The sequence below is a fragment of the Tursiops truncatus genome, chromosome 16 (genome assembly GCF_011762595.2).
Source record: "Tursiops truncatus isolate mTurTru1 chromosome 16, mTurTru1.mat.Y, whole genome shotgun sequence".
NCBI classification, from domain to species: Eukaryota; Metazoa; Chordata; class Mammalia; order Artiodactyla; family Delphinidae; genus Tursiops; species Tursiops truncatus.
The window spans coordinates 27,111,212-27,132,660 of NC_047049.1; the positions used below are offsets into that span (position 1 = coordinate 27,111,212).

Genomic DNA, 21,449 nt, shown 5'->3' on the forward strand with positions numbered 1-21,449 from the left:
ACACGTCACTAGCTCTCCCATTTATTAAAAGAAAACAAAAATGTTATTTATACCTGCAGATTATTCGCATTAGGGATATCTTCATGTTTCTCATCCAAAAGCTTTGAAATAATCACTAGGCTGAGGCACTGTCTCAGTTGCCTGGAATTAGAATTTTAAAGTATTTAGAATGTGTTTAATGAATACTGCTTAAGAAGCAAATGAAGTTTGCAAAAAGAAGTTCTTCTAATTCGAAACATAGCTAATGTTTCAAAAGAAGGCTATACAAGAATATAAAAGCTATACTAGAACAGTAAAATTTTCATGTAAAATATTTGTACACAAAGTTTAAGTTGCCTGAAGCTCAGGAAAACCATTAAGAGCCTTTATCTTTGACCCTGATGATTTACTGTTAGAAAATCTATTTTACTGCCGGGATTTCTTTTTTTTTTGCGGAGCACAGGAGGCTCTGGACGTGCAGGCTCAGCGGCCATGGCTCACGGGCCCAGCCGCTCCACGGCATGTGAGATCTTCCCAGACCAGGGCGCAAACCTGCGTCCCCTGCATCAGCAGGCGGACTCTCAACCACTGTGCCACCAGGAAAGCCCTGGGATTTCTTTTTACTAAAGCCAAAAAAAAAAAAAAAGCAAACTGATTCATTTTCATGGTATATGCCATCTATATTATCAGATAAGCTAAAATTAAACATCAAGAATATTACAAACTGATCTAAGTATCAGAATCAGGCTGTCAATGCCTTTTCCCACAACTGAATATGAAATGAAATAAAAGACTCTGATTTAACATTCAAGGAATGATTAAAGGAAATAAAGGACCTAAAAGCATTTCATTAATGTAAACATACATTTTTCTTAGTGTTTAATTCTCACTTTTCAATACCTTCCACGTGATGTCCAGTTAGGGACCAGCTGTACCAACCACAGAAGGTTGTGGGGATGACTGGAGAGTTCATTTATGGCCAGACAGAGTTCAGGCACCTGAAAACAAACAGTGAGCAAGATTTTTCAAATAGATCAGTGGAATCAAATATCTAACAGATCACCCACATCCCTTCTTAATGAAGCATTATTATAAAAAGAGCATTCATTTTTAGAAACAGCATGGAGTACACATATTCAGTGTTTTTTTTTTGCGGTACGTGGGCCTCTCACTGTTGTGGCCTCTCCCGTTGCGGAGCACAGACTCCGGACGCGCAGGCCCAGCGGCCATGGCTCACGGGCCCAGCCGCTCCGCAGCATGTGGGATCCTCCCGGATCGGGGCACGAACCCGTGTCCCCTGCATCGGCAGGCGGACTCCCAACCACTGCGCCACCAGGGAAGCCCCCACATATTCAGTTTTATCTTAAACTCTAGAATAGACTGAATAGATACATTTACCAGAATTTCATTTGGCTTTTGTGTTTTGTGCTACATCATATCTATCTGTATTTAAACAGTCCTTCGAAGAATAAAGTCTAAGTACACATACCAGTTTCCAAAGGTATATAATGAGAGTTGCACAAGATAATACATGTTCCTGATTTGGGATTTCTTGAATTTTAGGAATCAACTATTCCAGTATTTAAAGTCTAACAGAACTGCTTCAAAATAATCCCTGAGTAGGGAAGGGAAGTATGGGATGAGGGTAAGAGATGAGATAAGATTGATTATGTCTTGATAATTGTTGAAGTTGGGTGATAAGTATTTAGGGGTTCATTAAACTCTTCTCTCTACTTCTGCATGTTTGACATTTTCCACCAAAAAAGGCTGAAAAATATAATTTAAAAAAACCTAACAAAAACTATACATGTTTACCACCAATGGCTGCAGAAATTCAACTCAACTTCTTGCTGTTATGTATGATTCACTCTATCATTTCATTTAGGTCTCTGTTCAAAGGTCACTTCAGAAAGGGCTTCCTTAACTGCCTCATATGAAATAGTAGCGCATCCCTGCCTTGTCCTGCTTTATTGTAATTTGTAGCACTTATTACAACTTAACGTGATATTATAATCTACATTTACATTGTTTATAACCTAACCCTTTGACTAGAATAGAAGTGCTGGGAGAGCAAGGGCTTTGTCTTCTTCACAGCTTTATCTCTAGCACCTGCATTAATGCTCGGCCCACAGTAAATCCCCAGTAAACATAACACATTTTTTGTGGAATGAATTAACTGCAGTTTTAGAAAAGATTCAGTTTCATGAATTTAAATACAGTGCCAGCACAGATAGTCGTTTCTTCAGTTTATTTTTCATCTGCTGAGCACCTTAACTGAGGTTACAAACTTTCAATTCTGCATGCACTATGAAAGTCAAATTGTGATGCTATACAAAAAACAATATTAAAATTTTAAGTAATGTTACCTTTGTATTCCAATCTCTGATGTTTTTCATCAGGTTTATCAGGAGGCTTTGAAAGTCTACTAGAGGAATCTGTTTCAGTTGTTTTTCCAGACTCATTTTAAACAACATTAAAATCAGTAACATTATTTCACAATCCTGGTAACCTTCCGGATGTATAGATGTACACAAGCCTAGAAACTTTGACACATATCAGAGACAAAACAACTTAAGGAGATATATTTTGCTTGAAGAGTTTAATTATAAAAACTTTTTAACAAAAAATGCAAAAGAGAACTATATAGAAATTGAAACATCAGTTGTCTAGGAAGAAGGCAAGAAATACTCATGTTAATAGTTGACTTGGTAAGTACCTTCTTCCCCATTTTTAATTTTCAAAATTTTCTTAACAGTTCAATATCATTGATTTGATTCAGCCACTAAAAATGTTTTAACACTGTTATTAATTCTTGGTCACTAAGTTATACTGTAAGTTACAATTTTTTTCTTCATATATTCTAATTCTAAAAAATTACTGGTTTCAAAACTACTAGTAGCAAAAAGCTTCTTGGTAAAGGTATTCCTAGAACTATTTTAATCACATAACTCTGATTCAAAGTTCCCTTTCGTTCCTAATATTAAAACAAAAATAAGGGACTTCCCTGGTTTGTGTCAGGGTTAGTGGTCCAGTGGTTAAGACTCCACGCAGGGAACTAAGATCCCGCATGCCGCACAGTGCGGCCAAAAAACAAAACAAAAAATAAATAAATAAAACAGCAAAAACAACCTTTAATATGAACATTATTGCTAAGAAATTTCAGAGACTAGAAATCCCATGGTAAAACACTAGTGAATTTTTTTTTTTTTTTAATTTGGCTGTGCTGGGTCTTAGTTGTGGCACACGGGATCTTCGTTGCTGTGTGCGGGATCTTCAATGCGTCCTGAGGGGATCCAGTTCCCTAAGATCGAACCTGGGCCCCCTGCATTGGGAGCGTGGAGTCTTAACCACTGGACCACCAAGGAAGTCCCTGATTTTGTTTTAAAACCATTAAGCAAAAAACTAAGTGGTTCCAGCTCTGTGCTAAAGACATACAAAAAAGAGTTTTCTCCTACCTTGACCACATTTAAAATGTTGGTTTCAGGGAGAGATGAAAATATTGGCTTACAAGAAGAATCTTCACTTCCTTTCACCCCCAGTGTCATCTGTGTTTCAGAACTATGGAAGAGTGAATAAAAACAATGTGAAATTATGCACAAAACTGTGAGAAGTACTGAACAACAAAAGTTTTACTGAGGTATAATTTACATACAATAAAAGGAATACACACATTTAAAATTTTGATGATATGTATACTAGTGTAACCACCATCCAAATCAAGAAACAGAACATTTCTATAATACCTCAAAAGTCCCTTCATGTCAGATCCGAGTCAATCGGCTATCTCCACTCCAGGTAAATTTGATTTCTATTTCTATGCATTAGTTTTCCCTTGAACAGCTACTTTTTTTTTTTTTTTTTAAGGTAAGAAATGGATTTATTTAGAGAGAAACACACTCCACAGACAGAGTGGGGGCCATCTCAGAAGGTGAGAAAGGCCAAACAGCTACTTTTTATGAGGCGTTCTCTCTGTTGCTCTTGGTGTCAGAGAGCTATGTAGAAGGTGGCTCTGACTACAAAGAACTCATAATATTTAAAGGCCTCATAAGTGGCCCAACAAAACTTCCACAGCAATATAAACAATTCTAAGCACCCCAATTTTGGTTGAGGAATCAGTGAAGGTTCATGGAAGAGGAGACACATGAATTTGGCCTTCAAAACATAGATAATATTTTCTTGCTTTATTTTTTTTTGAATAAATAACCCTTTCATATGGTTAAAAAAAAAAGTTAAAAGAAATTAAGGCACAGTGTGCTGAAGAGAATTGTCCTCCCAGTCTAGGCCTTCAGCCACTCATTTCCCCTCCTCACAGACGATCAGTACTAGTTTTAGTCCTTCCTCCCACAGGCATTTTATATACATATAAATAAATATGAATACACTCCCCACTGCTTTAATACAAATGGTAGCATACTATACACTCTGTTGTGCACCTCTCTTTCTTCATTTAATATGTCTTAGAGATACTCCTATAACTACATGGGAAGAACTTTATTTTTTAAAATATCTGCTCAGTAGTCCTGTGTCCATTCCTAGCTATACAACCTCAGGCAAGTTACTTAATCTTTCTGTGCCTCACTCACCTGTAAATGGGAATGAAAAAACTATCTAGTAGTTGTAGTGACTATTAAATGAAGTACTCTACATTAAGCCCCCAGAACCATGTCTGGCACATAGTAAACAATATGTAATGTTCGTAATTCTACTCTTATAAACAGTGCTTCAACAAGTGAGACAGATAATTTTGGTGAGCAGACACTGAGGATGGAGGTGAGGGACTAGCATGAGGAAGATCCCATGCAGCAATGGCTAATGTGGAGGAACAGCAACAGAATCAATTTGGTTAGAACAACAGGGTGAACAAAACAGAAAACAGGTCAGAGTCAACTGTAGAGTCTTAAATACAGGTGTAAAGGTTTACTAGTGGAGAAAAAAGCTTTCATAAAAGGAATCCTGTAACAATGAAAGGAATAAATATCTTGGAGGTGGAAAGCCCCCACGGAAAAGGAGATTTTTGCCAGGCTAGGCATGAAACGAGGATCTGAGTTAGACTGACACCGGGAATGAAAAGGCAAGAATAGTTGTGAGATAGGTAGAGGAAGAGGAACACAGGGATGTGACAACTGATGGAATACAGACTAGAAAGAGGTTAGGACTAGGTCTGTATTTCCTGCAGAATAATGGTAAAGAAAAGAACTGTCCTAGTATCCTTTAACATCTTACTCTCCCCACCTGAATATTTACTCTAACAACCTTTAAACATTTTTCACTCCAAACCTCCCATTTGGATAGCAACTTGCTACTGTGAACATGCACATATATACCAGCAAAAATGGATAAGCTGCATGTGAGTCCTAGTGAGAAGAGTCAGTTGTGATATTTCAACAGAATTCACTCTCGTGCTCATGTTGTTTAAACCGGTATTTGATTATGTTTCGCGGATTCCTTCACCAGCTTACTCTTGCTTACCTGTGTTCATCTTTGCCTACCACTACGCAGCAATGGTGGTGACTTACAGCCACCATATCCCGGCTCCCAAACCTGACTGAGGCAACTCTTCAGTTGGTAAATAATCAATCAAAAAAACAATTTTGCTAAATATTATTTGCATTTATTATGTCTTAATGAAATAATTATATATCTTTATTTCACTATTTCCACTACAGTACCTGTTCACTACAGTGAAGAAAGGAAAACAAATCTGTTGCATACAACATAAAAATTCACCACACACTTTTCAGTTCATTAAATGTTAAATAATAAAATAGTATTTTAACTTTCTAAATATAGGTATTTGAGTATTTTGGTCATGTTTGGGGTTTTTGAACGGTCTGAGAAAGCATTATTTTTCCTATTTAAATGGAATAGGATGGATGATGGACTACACTCTTTATGTGAAAATTTGCTATCCAACATATTTTCAGATACAGGTTATATCTGAGCAACAAGGAGGGATCCTGTATGGGGTGGAAAGAAATGGAGAGATGAAGAGTTTGGTTCTGGATATACCAAGTAACAAAAATTTGCTTTTTTTTTTTGAAAAAGTGAAGATGAGAATATTCTCATAAAGTTTAAGAACTGTTTTAATTTTTCTTTTTCTGCCTATTTCCTTTGCCCATTTTTCTAATAGGTTATTGATCTTTTTATTAATTTGAAATTAAGCCTTTGTTTGTGACCAGAGTTCCATTCTTATATAGTTGACCCTATTTTGCCCTTTTTTTTGTATGTATGTATATATGTATTTATTTATTTTTGGCTGTGTTGGGTCCTCATTGCGGTGCATGGGCTTCTTACTGCGGTGGCTTCTCTTTGTTGTGGAGCAAGGGCTCTAGGTGCGTGGGCTTCAGTAGTTGTGACATGCGGGCTCAGCAGTTGTGGCTCACAGGCTCTAGGAGTGCAGGCTCAGTAGTTGTGGTGCACGGGCTTGGCTGCTCCGTGTCATGTGGGATCTGCCCAGACCAGGGATCGAACCCGTGTCCCCTGCATTGGCAGGCGGATTCTCAACCACTGTGCCACGAGGGAAGTCCCTACACTTGACCCTTAAACAATGCAGGGGTCGGGGCACCCACTTGCCGCAAAGTCAAAATCCTCGTATAAAGTATAGTTGGCCCTGGACTTATTTTGTTCCACTGATGGAGCTATGAATATCTATCTGCATTTGTCCCATGTTATTATCTGCTAAGGTCAGTCCCACCTCATAACTCCTCTTTCTCAAAACTTTCCTGGGTATTTTTTTCTATATGGCTTTAGAATCACTTGTAGAGTCCCAACTCCCCTCGTCCCCACAAAAATCTGACTGGCATTTCTTTATTTTATTTTAATTTTATTGGAGTATAGTTGATTTACAATGTTGTGTTAGTTTCATTTCTTATTAGGATCTCATCAAGTTCACAGTTTACCTCAGGGGTAGCTCTAATGTATTTATGATGCTGAATTTTCCTATCTGGTCTTCTTTTTTGTCTCTTAGTAATGTTTACACACACACACACACACACACACACACACACACACACACACACTTCTATTTAAGTTTATTCCAAGGTATTTAATATATTTTTCTTACTATTGCAAATGAAGTGTATCTTTTAACTAGCTACAGTTCATATACCTTAAGGTTACTAATTTCTCTTTATTAACATTGTACCCTGGCATCCATACCAAATTCTCTTACTGGTTTGCCATAGCTTTTCAGTTGATTCCTAGGCTTCTATGTATACATTAAATCACTTTTTCTGCAAATAATGAATCTTTCACCAACTAATTTCCTATCTTTATATCTCTTTTTTTTTCTTGTCTAATTGTTTTGGCCAGTAGCTCCAAAATAATGGTAAACAACAATAGGCAGTCTTATTTAAAAAATTTTTTTTTAATTTAAAAAATGTCCCCATTTCTTCCCTGTTAAACATGCTGATGGCATTTAGATTAAGTTAGATGTTAAGAATATATCTAATTCAAGATCCGTTTCAACTTTAAGTTTTAAAAAAAATCAAGCATGAATACTGAATTTATCAAATGAATATTAACTGTTTATATATAAATTGTTTAAAAGACAATTTTTGGAGTTAATTATGAAAAGAACACTTACACTAGGTCATCTTCATTAAAGTCTGGCTGAAGATTCTCCAGAGGGAACAAAGATTTAAAATCAATTCCCATATTGAAAAACACAGCAGCTATATCAGACAATGATGGGATCCAAGGCCAAACTGGTGAATCACTGAAGGTATCTAGTTAACAGAAGAAAATATTTTATCCCAAATCCTGGGTTCACAAACCCATAGTTGCAAGATGACAGTCTGCACATGAAACATGGATTATTACTATGATTTTATAGAAATGGCAGCTGGTAATGATATGTTAACCATATAGTTATTTAGAATGATCATATAGGAATTACAGATTTTCAAATAAATGTGAAGGAAATGACATTTATGAACAAAATATCTGCAAGTGATGGATAAAAGGGTGTAACTCAGGAGGAACATTTTCAGAAGACTGGAAAATAACAACAGTGAAAAACCAACTACTGCTAACACGAAGATTTTACCATGTTCAGTGCCTATATAGTCCCAAGCCTTAAAACAAGTGAAAAAGGTAAATCACAATGCTTGTTTCATTATAAGGGATCTCACAGGTAAGAATGCAAGTGTCATAGTTTTGCAGTGGATACTTTCAATCTTCTCAGTGCATAATCAGTACAATACTGTTGCTCACCAAAAAGCCATGAAAGTTAATTGGCTAAATAAACTTGCAACTATTTCCACTTATTCAGCACAGTAAGCTATGTCTTGGTAAAAATTAGGTAAGGGATGCCACTTGCAAGATCTTATATCCTTTTTCTCAATGCAACTAGAAAAATGCACTCATTTTTTATTGGAGTTTCATTTCATTATTAAAGTCTTTATATTACAAAAATAATTTTTTATTCTATATGTCCAAATATCCTAATTGTTTAGTAATACAAAAGAGTTCATGTACAAAGCAACCAATAATTCACACTGTTAATCTCAATAAATTTATCTACTCACCATTTCTTATTGTTATTTCCATTAATGTACTTAAAATCTGCACAGACACAATACAGTCTGTATGAACTGACATCATCTGCCAAAGTAGATAAATGATAGAGTATTAAGAGAGAAGAAAGAGCAAAGAGGCTCAGAGAGATGAACATACTCCACCCAACATAATACATGAGTTGGAATTTAAATCCAGGTCTGATTTGTAAGTCAGAGCCCTTTCCATTCTAACATGCTGATTTTTCTTTTTTACAACTTTCATCTACAATTAGATAAATATAACTTTAAAAACTATCAAAAATACCTTTCTAGTTCATATTATGCCATGAAACCCAAAGACCATAAAGGAGAAGGCTACTAAATTGATCACATCACAGGCAAAAATCAAACCACAAACTAGTAAAAATATTTGAAAAGATACAAATATACAAATTAATAGACCAATGTATATTTTTAAGAGCTATTCAGTATCACTAGTAATCAAAGAAATGCAAAGAAAAATGACATGATATCATCAGCTGACTTCAAGACTGGTAAAGATTAAGAGTTTTCATAATACCCAGTTTTCACAAGAGTACTAGGAAAGAGGGAGTATGTCCAGTATGAGTGTAATTTGGTAAAAACTGTAAAGTCATTTGGTAATATTTATGCAAAATCATTGTCCTTACACTTTGATCTACTCAGCCTTTTTTTTTTTTTTTTTGCGGTACGCGGGCCTCTCACTGTTGTGGCCTCTCACGTTGCCGAGCACAGGCTCCAGACGCGCAGGCTCAGCGGCCATGGCTCACAGGCCCAGCCGCTCCGCAGCATGTGGGATCTTCCCAGACTGGGGCACGAACCCGTGTCCCCTGCATCGGCAGGCAGACTCTCAACCACTGTGCCACCAGGGAAGCCCTACTCAGCCTTTTTAACGTACAGGAATTTATATACAGAAGCATATAATGAATGTAATTTTACAAGACAACTTTTTGGGAACAAAATCTCAAGTTTAAAAGACGTTAAAAAATCATAACATATTGAAAGTTATTTTAAAGTGGTTTTATAGAGAAAAACATGGTGTATTTCTATTTCTCTTTTGTTGTGAAACCATGGATTATGATTATAATAAATTTAAATCTAAAATATAAGGGTGAACAGCCCAAACTCTGGTTTCAATCAGGCATATAACTTGAGTCATTTCCAAGTCAACCTATGTGAAAAAATGTCTTTGCTATGATGTTTGAGTCATTACACTCTGCCACTAGGGGCAGCACCATTCAAAGCCATGTTGGACACAGGACAAGTTCTGCATAAGAATCTTTTTGTGGGGGGTGATGAATTTTAAGGTGGGCATTACAGTACGTGAAGCTAAATAAATATGTAAAGAGATACATACATACATATAAAACAATCTAATGTCTGTCAATTGAGATTGGGTTAAATAAATAAATCATGGTACAGCACTACAAAGGAATACTATTACTATTACAATATAAAGCCATTAAAAAGAATGATAACATGTCTATACTGAGATGAAAATACTCAATAATTTATTGTTACCTAAAAAAAAAAGTTATAAAACAGCACATATTCTGTTCACATTGTCTTTCTGGTCAACTATGTTTAGACACATGATAAAATCATTAAGATGCAAACATTTCAATTACATTACAATTAAATTTCAAATTATCAGGACTATAGCATTAAAATGAATTCTGATATATTTTATAAAAAAAAAACTTGTAAGTTGGTAAGTCTCTCCATCATGAAAAATGGACTTGGAATTGAAAAGGAGAAATGAGACAAAGTGTCTTACACAGAAAAAGCACTTAACAAATGATTATTAGTTTGCTTTTCAAAGAATATAAAGAGTATAAAAAGCTGCTTACATGAAGATATGCTTGTATGTCATCATTAGGGTTTTAAAGGCTATAATGATGGGCCCTCACCAACAAGATGAAAACAGATAAATGCAAAGTCCTACTTGTAAGTTTAAGAAAAGATATATTACATAATTAGAGAATAATGAAGTCCTGGTGTGACAACAAATGAAGTTTTGAATCACAATAAACAAATATGTGGGGGCGGGGGTAGATGTGTAAGAGCCTTGCTGGAAACTGCTGGTAGGAAAGACCTTATCTGGAGCATATATTCATTTACTGGGGGGAAGGAGGAACACTTTAGGAGGGAAACTGACAAGCTAAAGGTCATTCAGAAAGGTGATCAGTAAAGGGACTGGATATTTAGTGACTCGAGAAAGTTTAGTGTGGGGAGTAATGAGGGTCATGATAGTTGTTTAACTGAAGGACTGTTAGACAGATGAGGCATACTGTGGGAAGCTATAGAAAAGATAATTAGTACTACTACTTAAAAAACCATTTGGAGGCAAATTTTGATTTAATTAGGACTGTTTAAAAAAAAAAAATCACTGGGATCCAAGTAGTGAGCTCCTAACAACTGGAAGCAAATGCTCCTGCCCCACAGTCTGTCCCACCTGTTATTCTCTCTGCCTAGAATGCCCTTCTCCCATTTACCATCTGACATATCTATAAACATACACACACCTGTTTATTGTCTATCTCCTCTGTACTAGAATGTGGGTTTCATGAAATCAGAAACACTGATTTTTTAAATTGCTGTTCTCTCCAGCACCTGGCACAGTTGGCACTCAAACATGGCAGCTATATGAAAAATGAATGAAAAACTATATTGGAATATATAGCTCTTGCAAATATGAGATTCTTTGAAATGTAACCTTAAAGCCCAGAATAGAAACTGCATATATTTTTCCCACTTCTCACTTCACATATATAGAGTAGTTACAGTTCTCTGATACCACTGATATTTATAAAGTTACCATGTAGATAATACAAAATTATTTATTTAAGTGCATTTAAAAGTTAAATACAAATGGGGAAAAGAAATATTCAATTGGATTTGCGCTCCCCGCACCCAGTTATGAATGGGGAAATATCAGTATACAAGTCAAGTCCTAAAAATGTATGTAGGCACCTCCACAAAAATAGGGGGGAAAAGGTAGAAAAAAATCCCCCCAGGTACACAAGCATTAGAAGACTTCTTCTAAAGCAAACTACAATAGTGATTTACCAGTGTGATGAAACGACTTAGGCACAACTAGCATTATTGCCTATCCTGCACACTATCTGCATTAGCATTTCTTTTTTTTTTTTGCGTTACGCAGGCCTCTCACTGTTGTGGCCTCTCCCGTTGCGGAGCACAGGCTCCGGACGCGCAGGCTCAGTGGCCATGGCTCATGCGCCAAACTGCTCTGCAGTATGTGGGATCCTCCCGGACGGGACACGAACCCATGTCCCCTGCATCGGCAGGCGGACTCTCAACCACTGTGCCACCAGGGAAGCCCCCCAGTATTTCTTTTTTTTTTTTTTTGCGGTACGCGGGCCTCTCACTCTTGTGGCCTCTCCCGTTGTGGAGCGCAGGCTCTGGACACACAGGCTCAGCGGCCATGGCTTACGGGCCCAGCTGCTCCGTGGCATGTGGGATCTCCCCAGACCGGGGCACGAACCCGTGTCCCCTGCATCGGCAGGCGGACTCTCAACCACTGAGCCACCAAGGAAGCCCAGCATTTCTTTTATAATCTCTTTATACTGACTCTTTTTGCTTCATTCTAGCCCACTAAAATCATGGGTTTGATATGCTAGATTTTTTCTCTAGTAATGTGCAAATAAGATTATATTTTAAAAGTTTATTTTTGACTGGGAAATATAGAAAGAGGCAACTATACCCCCCAAATATTTCTCTTACCCGAAACAGCCACTTTAACACAGGTACAGGACACTGGACATAGTGATAAGCAGAGGTAAGGAAGCCTTGTGTTGTCAAAAAAATCTGATCTGTTTTTCCTGATCTGAAAAAATACAGTGAAATCAATATGACTGTTATTTTCATGGCAAGAAACTTCTACCACCACATCTGACATAATCAGGGAAATGAGCAAGCAAACCATCGTAGTCCGTGGAGGTGGACTCTACCCCAATGTGGATGGGTTACTCATTAGAAATTCAATCAGTGGCCTAAAGCTGAACCAATCTGTTGGCTTGGCTCCAGATTTATCTGGTGGACAAATCTACAGTAGCTGGCAGTGTCAAAGAGCCTATCAAGTCTCAGAGCATCATCTGCTTTTGCCAGACTGGGTTTGTACTTCCATAAAACTTAGCACCACAATTAATGTGATCTGTCTGGATCTGAGCTATCACGTACTGAGAGAAATTAGACCAGTTTGGGTACTGTGGTAGAGACTGTTAATCCCAACATCTATTCTTGTCTTTCCTCTTGGTAACTGAACCCTGGGGTTTTTAGCTGGGCACACTGGCTGCCTGAAATGAAAATCACTTCTCAGCCTTCCTTGTGGCTAGGTGTGGCCATGTTGACTAAGTTCTACCCAACTAACCATAAGTAGAAATGTTGTGTGGGGTTTCTGGGAATTTAAAGGCTGGAGCTCCAGTAGCACCTGAAGCAACCAGGTGCTAAGGATGGTGGGGAAGAAAGATTATATGGTGAAACACCAGCCCTGGACTTCCTACCTCTGAACTTCTTCCACATCAGAAAGAAATATACTTCTTGTTTAAGCCTTGTTATTTTATTTATTTATTTTTAACATCTTTATTGGAGTATAATTACTTTACAATGTTGTGTTAGTTTCTGCCATATAACAAAGTGAATCAGCTATATGTATACATATATCCTGATGTTCCCTCCCTCTTGCGCCTCCCTAAGCCTTGTTATTTTGACAGTCACTGTTACTAGATACTGATCTTAACCCTAACTAATAAAGGCATGTAATATGCCAAGCGACTACCTTACACGGCTTCCTATAACTAAATAATAAAACACAAAGAGCAACAGTAATAAGTAAGAGGATGAGGAAACTGGATAGGTCAGAATAGAAATTAACCTTTCAGAAGATTACATCAGTCAGAAACCTTTCAATTTTTATACAAGAATAAGTTAAATGTCTATTTTCCTACTTACTTAAGAATAAGCTTTTCTACAGCACTTTGTCCGATAAAACCAGAGTCTCTTAAATCCAAGGTATACTGATTGAAAATTTTTCCAGAATTAAGGAAATTAAATATTTCTTCGCCTGGATGATGATCAGGAATAGCATCAATTGTAACTGAAAATTTCTTTAGAAATTCTCTGAAAAAAAGAAGTTATTGAATACTGAACAGTTATACTGCATATAATTTTGTATTTGAAGATTGGGTGCAAAAAACCCTTTTCTTAGGACCACTATTAATCCCACATTAGAAGATGAACATGAGAACACATGTTCTGCTCTCCCACTTTTTGCTAGTATTGAATATTTATAGTCCAAAGCCACTAAATGTGTCTGTGTGAAAAGGAGAAAAGACAAAAAATCTAACTTGGCCTTAAAATCTGCCTTTCAAATCCACCCCAGATGGATTAAAAACCCACCATAGATTATTCACAGAGTAAATAACCATCAATGGCTCATTTATTTTACGAAAACAAAATTTTAAAATGTATTTTTAATACAGCATACATCATGAAAAATGCTGTACCTGTGCTCTTTTTTCCTCTGATTTTATTTACTTATCCAGTTTTATTGAGGTATAACTGACATACAGACTGTTTAAGTTGAAAATATATAGCATAAGGATTTGACTTACATACATCATGAAATGATTATCACAAGTTTAGTGAACATCCACCATCTCATATTGATACAACATTAAAGAAATAGGAAATCTTTTTCTTGTGGGGAGAACTCTTAGGATTTACTCTCTCAACAACTTTCATACACAACATAAAGCAGTGTTAATTATATTTCTCATGTTGTACATGACATCCCTAGTACTTATTTATCTTATAACTGGAAGTTTGTACATTTTAACCACCTTCATTCAATCCCTCCCTGTCCCAAACCTTCTGCCTCTGGTAACCACAAATCTGATCTTTTTCTTTGAGTTTGTTTTTTGAAGTATAACTGACCTACAACACTGTTAGTTCCTATTACACAACATCATATTGATTTTGTACTTCTATACATTGTAAAATGATCATCATGATAAGTCTAGTTATGATACACCACTGTTTACAAAGATATTATACAGTTATTTACTATATTCCCCACATACCTGTGCTCTTCTAAGAGGCCATCTTCATCATCTGTACTGTCTTGATCGCCAATTCTGATTGGAGATTTAATGCCTCGGCCCTGCCTTATGTCTTCCTGTAGTTGCTTCTGCAGTTCATCTAGCCTGAGAATCGAAAGAATGTTATAATAAATGGCTTAAAGATTTTTTTATTTCTAGGGTCTGTCTAAAAGCAGCACCAAAGAAAACTCTCATTAAAAGATCTGAATATTTCTTTATGGCTAGGACTTCAAGAATGATGTCCAAATCATTTAGAGATCAGGGGAGGAAAAATCACAAAGAATAAACACCACTGATTTGATCATCCCTCTAATCTTTAATGCTCATTGGACTTCCAGTAGACCAACAACCTGATAACGTTAACTAGGCTTTCTAGAAGCAGCAGTCATCACCATTGTCACTATGATTATCACAACACCCAACACTTACTAAGCAGTTACTATGACACCGTACCAAGGACTTCATGTATTAACTCTTTTAACCCTCACAACAATTCCATGAGGTAGTTTATTACCCATTTCATACACGAGGAAACAGGCATTAGAAAAGCTTACTTGTTCAAGCTCACAATGTAAGGAGCTGGGATTCAAAGCCAGAGAGTTTAGCTCTGGAGTCCTTGCTTATATTGCTTGCCAAGATTAACTTACTTTAACCAAGGTCCTTATTCCCAGCTCCAGCTCCACAGTAGATGAGTATAATACAACAGTAAATGACCAGTAAAGGCACTGCTCTATCACTACAGGAAAGAGTTAATCATCAGATCAAACTAGAACCTCTGGGCTTCCCTGGTGGCGCAGTGGTTGGGAGTCCGCCTGCCGATGCAGGGGACACGGGTTCGTGCCCCGGTCCGGGAGGATGCCACATGCCGTGGAGCGGCTGGGCCCGTGGGCCATGGCTGCTGAGCCTGCGCATCCGGAGCCTGTGCTCCGCAACGGGAGAGGCCACAGCAGTGAGAGGCCCATGTACCACAAAAGAACAACAACAACAAAAAACTAGAACCTCTGCCTTTGGTCTGTGCAATGTTCAATTTTAAATAAGCAATTTCAGATCTGACATCACAAATCACATGAATTCATGAAACTTTTAAAGAATTTTACAGTTGACGGGAATTCCCTGGCAGTCCAGTGGTTAGGAATCCATGCTTCCCTTGCAGGGGGCACGGGTTCCATCCCTGGTTGGGGAACTAAGATCCCACATGCCACACAGTGCAGCTAAAAAAAAAAAAAAAAAAAAAAAGAATTTTATAGTAGAGACAAATTTCTCCAGTTAAATTCAGAAAGGGGAATACTCCTCACTTACTGTCTGCAATTCCTATGCTTAGCTACTTAAAGACACATATATACCAACTTCAAGCCAACTGAGTTTTCAGTGAATTTCTCTGCATTAGTTTCAAGGATAGTCTTTGAACTAATAAGGAATATTATTTTTCCCCTCTCATAAGCAAAAGCAGTTTGCAACTAGTTACATAAATTTCATTGGGGTTATTATAATGCCCAAACTTTCTGATTTCTATATGTGTGTGTGGGGGTGGGGTTATCAGTAATAATTCTAAACTTCTTCCTCAAAAGAGTAATTTGATGTAGAAATACCACTTCTGGTTATACTCATTTCAAAACTTGGACTAGGACGGCATACGAATGTTTAACAAGTATGAAGATGCCACTTCATACCTGTTAGGATGGCTATCATTAAAAAACCAGAAAAACCAAGTGCTGGTGAGGAGGTAGAGAAACTGGACCCGTGTGCACTACTGGTAGGAATATAAAATGGTACAGCCACTATGGAAAACAGTACAGCAATTCCTCAAAAAATTATGTATAGAATTACCATATGATCCAGCAATTCCACTTCTGGGTATATACCCAAAAGAACTTAAAGTGGGTATTTGAAGAGATAATTTGTACACCCGTGTTCATAGCAGCAAAATTTACAGTAGTCAAAAAACAGAAGCAACCCAAATGCGTCCATCAATAGATAAATGCATAAATAAAATGAGGTATATACATACAGTGGAATATTTTTCAGCCTTAAAAAGGAACGAAATTGGGTCATTTGTAGAGATGTGGATGATCTAGAGACTGTCATACAGAGTGAAGTCAGAAAGAGAAAAACAAATATTGTATATTAACGCATATACATGGAACCTAGAAAAATGGTACAGATGAACCATTTGCAGAGCAGAAATAGGGACACAGATGTAGAGAACAAACATATGGACACCAAGGGGGGAAAATGACGGGGGGAGTGGTGGTGGTGGGATGAACTGGGAGATTGGGATTGACATATATACACTAATATATATAAAATAGATAACTCATAAGAACCTGTTGTATAAAAAAATAAATTCAAAAATTCAAAGAGGAAATTCTGACACATGCTACAACATAGATGAACCTTGAAGACATTATGCTAAGTGAAATAAGCCAGTCATAAAAGGACAAATACTGTATGATCCCATCTATATGAGGTACCTAGAATAGTCAATTTCATAGTAACAGAAAGAGTGGTAGTTGCCAGGGGCTAGAGGGAGGGGAGAATAGGGAGTTATTGTTTAATGGGTATAAAATTTCAGTTAGGGAAATGGAAAATAAAAGTTCTGGAGATGGATGGTGATGATGGTTGCACAACAATGCGAATGTATGGTAATGCCAGTGAACTATACATTTAAAAATGATTGAAATGGTAAATTTTATGTTATATATTTTTGTCACAATAAAAAAAATACAAAAAATTTCTACCCATACTTTTGATCAAGAACTTCAGCTACCAGATACCAGCTGTGATAAGTAGAAAGGAATTCATACTATTAATTAATGCAGTATGCCATAAAAACCAGGATCTTTTGATTCAGCCTGTAAATAAGAACACCTTATTTCTAACATAGTTGACAGCAAAACTGTTATAATAGCACTAGCACAAAATACATGCTAATTTCTCATGTTTTTTTAAGGTAAATTAAAAGCCAGCCATACAAACAAACAGTATGTTAAATTTAGCAAGACAGTCACGATGCCAACCTACCTTTGTGTGTCTTCCATCTCCTTCACTAGACGCTCTAAAGTATTTGTGTAAGTTCCACTATGAACATGTTCCTAAAACAAGAAGAAAATTTGACAATACTTTATAACGTATCTTAGTAGAAGAATTGGGATGTTTTAAATTATTCAGAAGACTAAAAAATATTTTCTATTTCAATAACCTGGGCCAGGAGGATATCTTTCTTAAAAAGATAATTTTCACCATCATGCTTTAAATCTAGAATTTTGTACTGCAGGCAATTTGATTTTACCATCTATTAGGAAAGGCACTACTTATAAAAACCCTGCTAGCCTTAGGAACTGACTGTTAACACCCAAGGGCTCCATAGCTACCCTGTCTTTATTTTTAAATTCTATTTTAGTGGAATTAAACTACTAATTTTTAGGTGTTACCATGAAACATTAACACCTTCCCCACCATATTTTACACACATGAGAATTTAATTCAGCTTATTCCCAAGATAGAATGAAGCACTTTATAAATAAAATTGCACACCACAATTAACAACATTTCTACACTCTACCTTCATTTACAGCAGTGGTCTCCAAAGCAGGGGGTGTGCAAGGTGATCCATTGGGGTGCAGGAAGAAAATAATAGAACTTCTATTTATATGGAACTTCTATAGAAACTCCAGTAGAACTTACTCTATTTTAACTTCTATATAACTTATATAGGAAAATACTTTTTTCTTCTTCCTTTCAAATTCTGTTTTCTTCATATGCTTCAGAAAGTACATAGTAGTATAGTAGTACAGGTATATAATCTATAGGTATACATATATATTGGGGTACATGCTCAAAATTTTTTTTACTAATAAAAGTGTGTGTGATCAAAAAAAGTTTGGAGACCACTGATTTACAGTTATAAAGCTGAAGATATGGGAAATCCATTAACCAAAAAAGAACTATACCACTTTCAGTCTAATTATAATTGTAACAAACAGTGAATTTTAAAGTAAGTTCTAACAATCTATCCCTCGTTCACTAGTCAATCCATCTTTCTCTCTTCAAGTAAAGATAAATATCATAAAACTACTTACTGTATAGTCTGATGACTGAGATCTAAGCCCCTTAGAAAGAGCAGGAGGCTTTCCTGTAGTTGCAGGAGTCTGATTGAAGTTCAAAGCCATTATTTCTTCCAGTGATTTTAATGTTTCCTCTTCCTCATCACTGTCTAGGTTATAACCTAAACTTTCTTCATCACTATCAAAATCACCCCTTAGTTTTCTTTTCAGTGCATTGCTACCTGCATTGGAATTTCCTGAACTCTCTTTATCTGAAGGGGCTTTATCTGAAGGTGCTGTTGGGCTCGGAATACATGGCACAACTTCCAAAGCAGCCGGGGGAGACTTTGTAGGAGTGCCATATTCTGAACGCAAAGATCCCCCACAAATTTTCCCTGTAGATACGTTAGAATCAGCCTTATTAGTCTTTGCTTTGTGTTCCTTGTGTTTGGAGGACTCTGTAGAATGCCCAGAACATTCTTTAGATGAGGAACGCTCTTTATCTTTTTTAGGAACTGGAAGAGTGCAATTTTTAGCATTTAATGGAACCCGAGAGGAACCAGCACTTGGAACATGGGAAAGTAAAGGTAGAAGTTTTGTCTCCTGTGATGCCACAGAGCTAGCAGTTTTATTTTTCTGAAGGTTGCTAGCTTTTTTAACTGCAGACTTTTCCTGAGGTAAAGGTAAGTGGGGTTTCTGTATCTTAGTCTCTTTGGTACTTGCCACACGAATTTGGTCACTATTCCTGGAAGAATGGTGCCCAGTATTTGAAGGTGTCAAGCCTGCAGAGGAGCAATCAGCTTCTTCATTCGGTTCCTTGGATATATCTTCCAAGCGCAATACACCACCAGGTGTCTTCAGTGCAATATGCTTTATAAATTTTTCTCTCTGATGTGGTCCATCAGGACGCTTCTCAAGGAAGGACTCTTTTGCTTTTGGCATTATAGATTCTCTTGTGCTTTTCAGATCTGAGTCCACAGAGTTCCTTTTTCTTTTGTCAGGGAATTTATTCTGCTTAGAGCCTGCTAAAATTTAATTTTTGCCAGATTAGTGAAAAGTATACTTTCCTATCTTATTAAAGTTTATTCAGTAAGTGTCTAGAATACCCTGACAAAATGTTTAAATTCTAAAAGTTTAGGCTGAGATTATTAACCACATATGGAATGAGGAAACAGAGTTAATATTTTATTTATTAACTGATAAATACTAGTGTCCACGAAATTTAGTCCAAAGCTAATGACAAATGCTCATTTTCATTCAAAAGCTATTAAAAGTTTACCATCTAAATAGAATTAGAGGTGTTACACACCAAAACACTGCGTATCTGTAACAAGGAAAGGATCCTAAAGGCACTTTTCCTCAAAGTGCATATACTCTTTCTTAGACTAAAGCCTACCTGGTTCTAGAAATCTAACACTTTTACATCTAAATTTATAGTACCTTAAAACACATACACAATAACTAGTTGAAGGCAGAAAAATTTTAATTTCTCAATTAAAAAAATTCCCCTAAGTCTTTTTCCCTACTATTAAATTTTTTATTCTTTCCCATGTATCCCTCTAGTCTTCAGCTGTGTTATAGGTTGGACTGTAGCTCCCAAAATGATATGTTGAAGTGTTAACTCCCAGAACCTCAGAATGTGACCTGAATTAGAAATAGGGTCTTTATAGGGGCAATCAAATTAAAATGAGGTCATTAGGGTGGGTCCTAATCCAATACAACGGGTGTCCTTATAGAAAGAGGAAATTTGGACATGGAGAAAGACATGCAGGAGGAAGATAATATGAAGACACATAGGAAGAAGATGCCACGTGACTGGAGTGATGCACCTACAAGTCAAGGAATGCTAAGGATTGTAGACAAACACCGGAAGCTGGAAGGGCAAGTAAAGAGTGTCCCCTATAGTTTTTAAGAGAGAGCATGGTCCTGCTGATAACCTTAGTTTGGGAATTCTAGCTTCCAGAATCATGAGACAATAAATTTCTGTTGTTTTAAGCCACTCAGGTTTAGGTACTTTGTTATGGCAGCCCTAGGAAACTAATACAACCTGTCTCTGTGTTAGGAGCTCCATCCAGAAGCATGTATATCATCCAGAAGCACATATATTTGAGTTAACCAGTTTTTTTAAATTTCTGTGTTTAAAAATGTGATGTTTCATTAATTCACTCTTAAAATTTATTATTCATTAAAAATTCACTATTTATATAACTAGTATTCTCAAAATCAAATTTCCCTAAATCAAGTTCTTTCTGCACATGGACAGATGTCCCCAAATTCTTTTTTTTTTTTTTTAACATCTTTATTGGGGTATAATTGCTTTACAATGGTGTGTTAGTTTCTGCTTTATAACAAAGTGAATCAGTTATACATATACATATGTTCCCATATCTCTTCCCTCTTGCGTCTCCCTCCCTCCCACCCTCCCCATCCCACCCCTCCAGGCTGTCACAAAGCACCGAGACAATATCCCTGTGCCATGCGGCTGCTTCCCACTAGCTATCTATCTTACTACGTTTGTTAGTGTGTACATATGTCCATGACTCTCCCTCGCCCGTCCCCAAATTCTTAACAGCTTGATTTAAAAAACAAAAACCAAAAAAACCTCGAGAGTTAAGCAATTATTTGCATAACTTGATCAATACATACTCTGGAAAACTCAATTTATAAGAATGAAAAATCAGTTAATAAACAAATGCTCCTATCTATATTCTTCTACAGATATTTTTATTACCTGAGAAATCATTCCATGCCCACTAAGTTTTCTGGGGTTA

The 21,449-nt window shown here is 36.7% G+C and overlaps 1 protein-coding gene across 2 annotated transcripts in view; it reads right to left on the bottom strand.

Annotated features, from left to right (window-relative positions):
- Positions 1-21,449, bottom strand: part of SLF2 (SMC5-SMC6 complex localization factor 2) — a 42,554-nt gene that overhangs the window by 12,554 nt on the left and 8,551 nt on the right. The window contains exons 5-15 of one of the 2 annotated variants that reach the window (XM_019939828.3): positions 18,715-19,700; positions 17,657-17,727; positions 14,618-14,740; positions 13,488-13,655; positions 12,261-12,363; positions 8,508-8,583; positions 7,565-7,706; positions 3,435-3,537; positions 2,346-2,522; positions 880-977; positions 54-141 (exon numbers count right to left, since the gene is read on the bottom strand). In XM_019939828.3, coding sequence (XP_019795387.1) covers positions 54-141; positions 880-977; positions 2,346-2,522; positions 3,435-3,537; positions 7,565-7,706; positions 8,508-8,583; positions 12,261-12,363; positions 13,488-13,655; positions 14,618-14,740; positions 17,657-17,727; positions 18,715-19,700 — 2,135 coding nt within the window. Of the gene's footprint in view, positions 1-53; positions 142-879; positions 978-2,345; positions 2,523-3,434; positions 3,538-7,564; positions 7,707-8,507; positions 8,584-12,260; positions 12,364-13,487; positions 13,656-14,617; positions 14,741-17,656; positions 17,728-18,714; positions 19,704-21,449 lie in introns of both variants that reach the window. The other variant, XM_019939827.3, reaches the window with a different exon arrangement.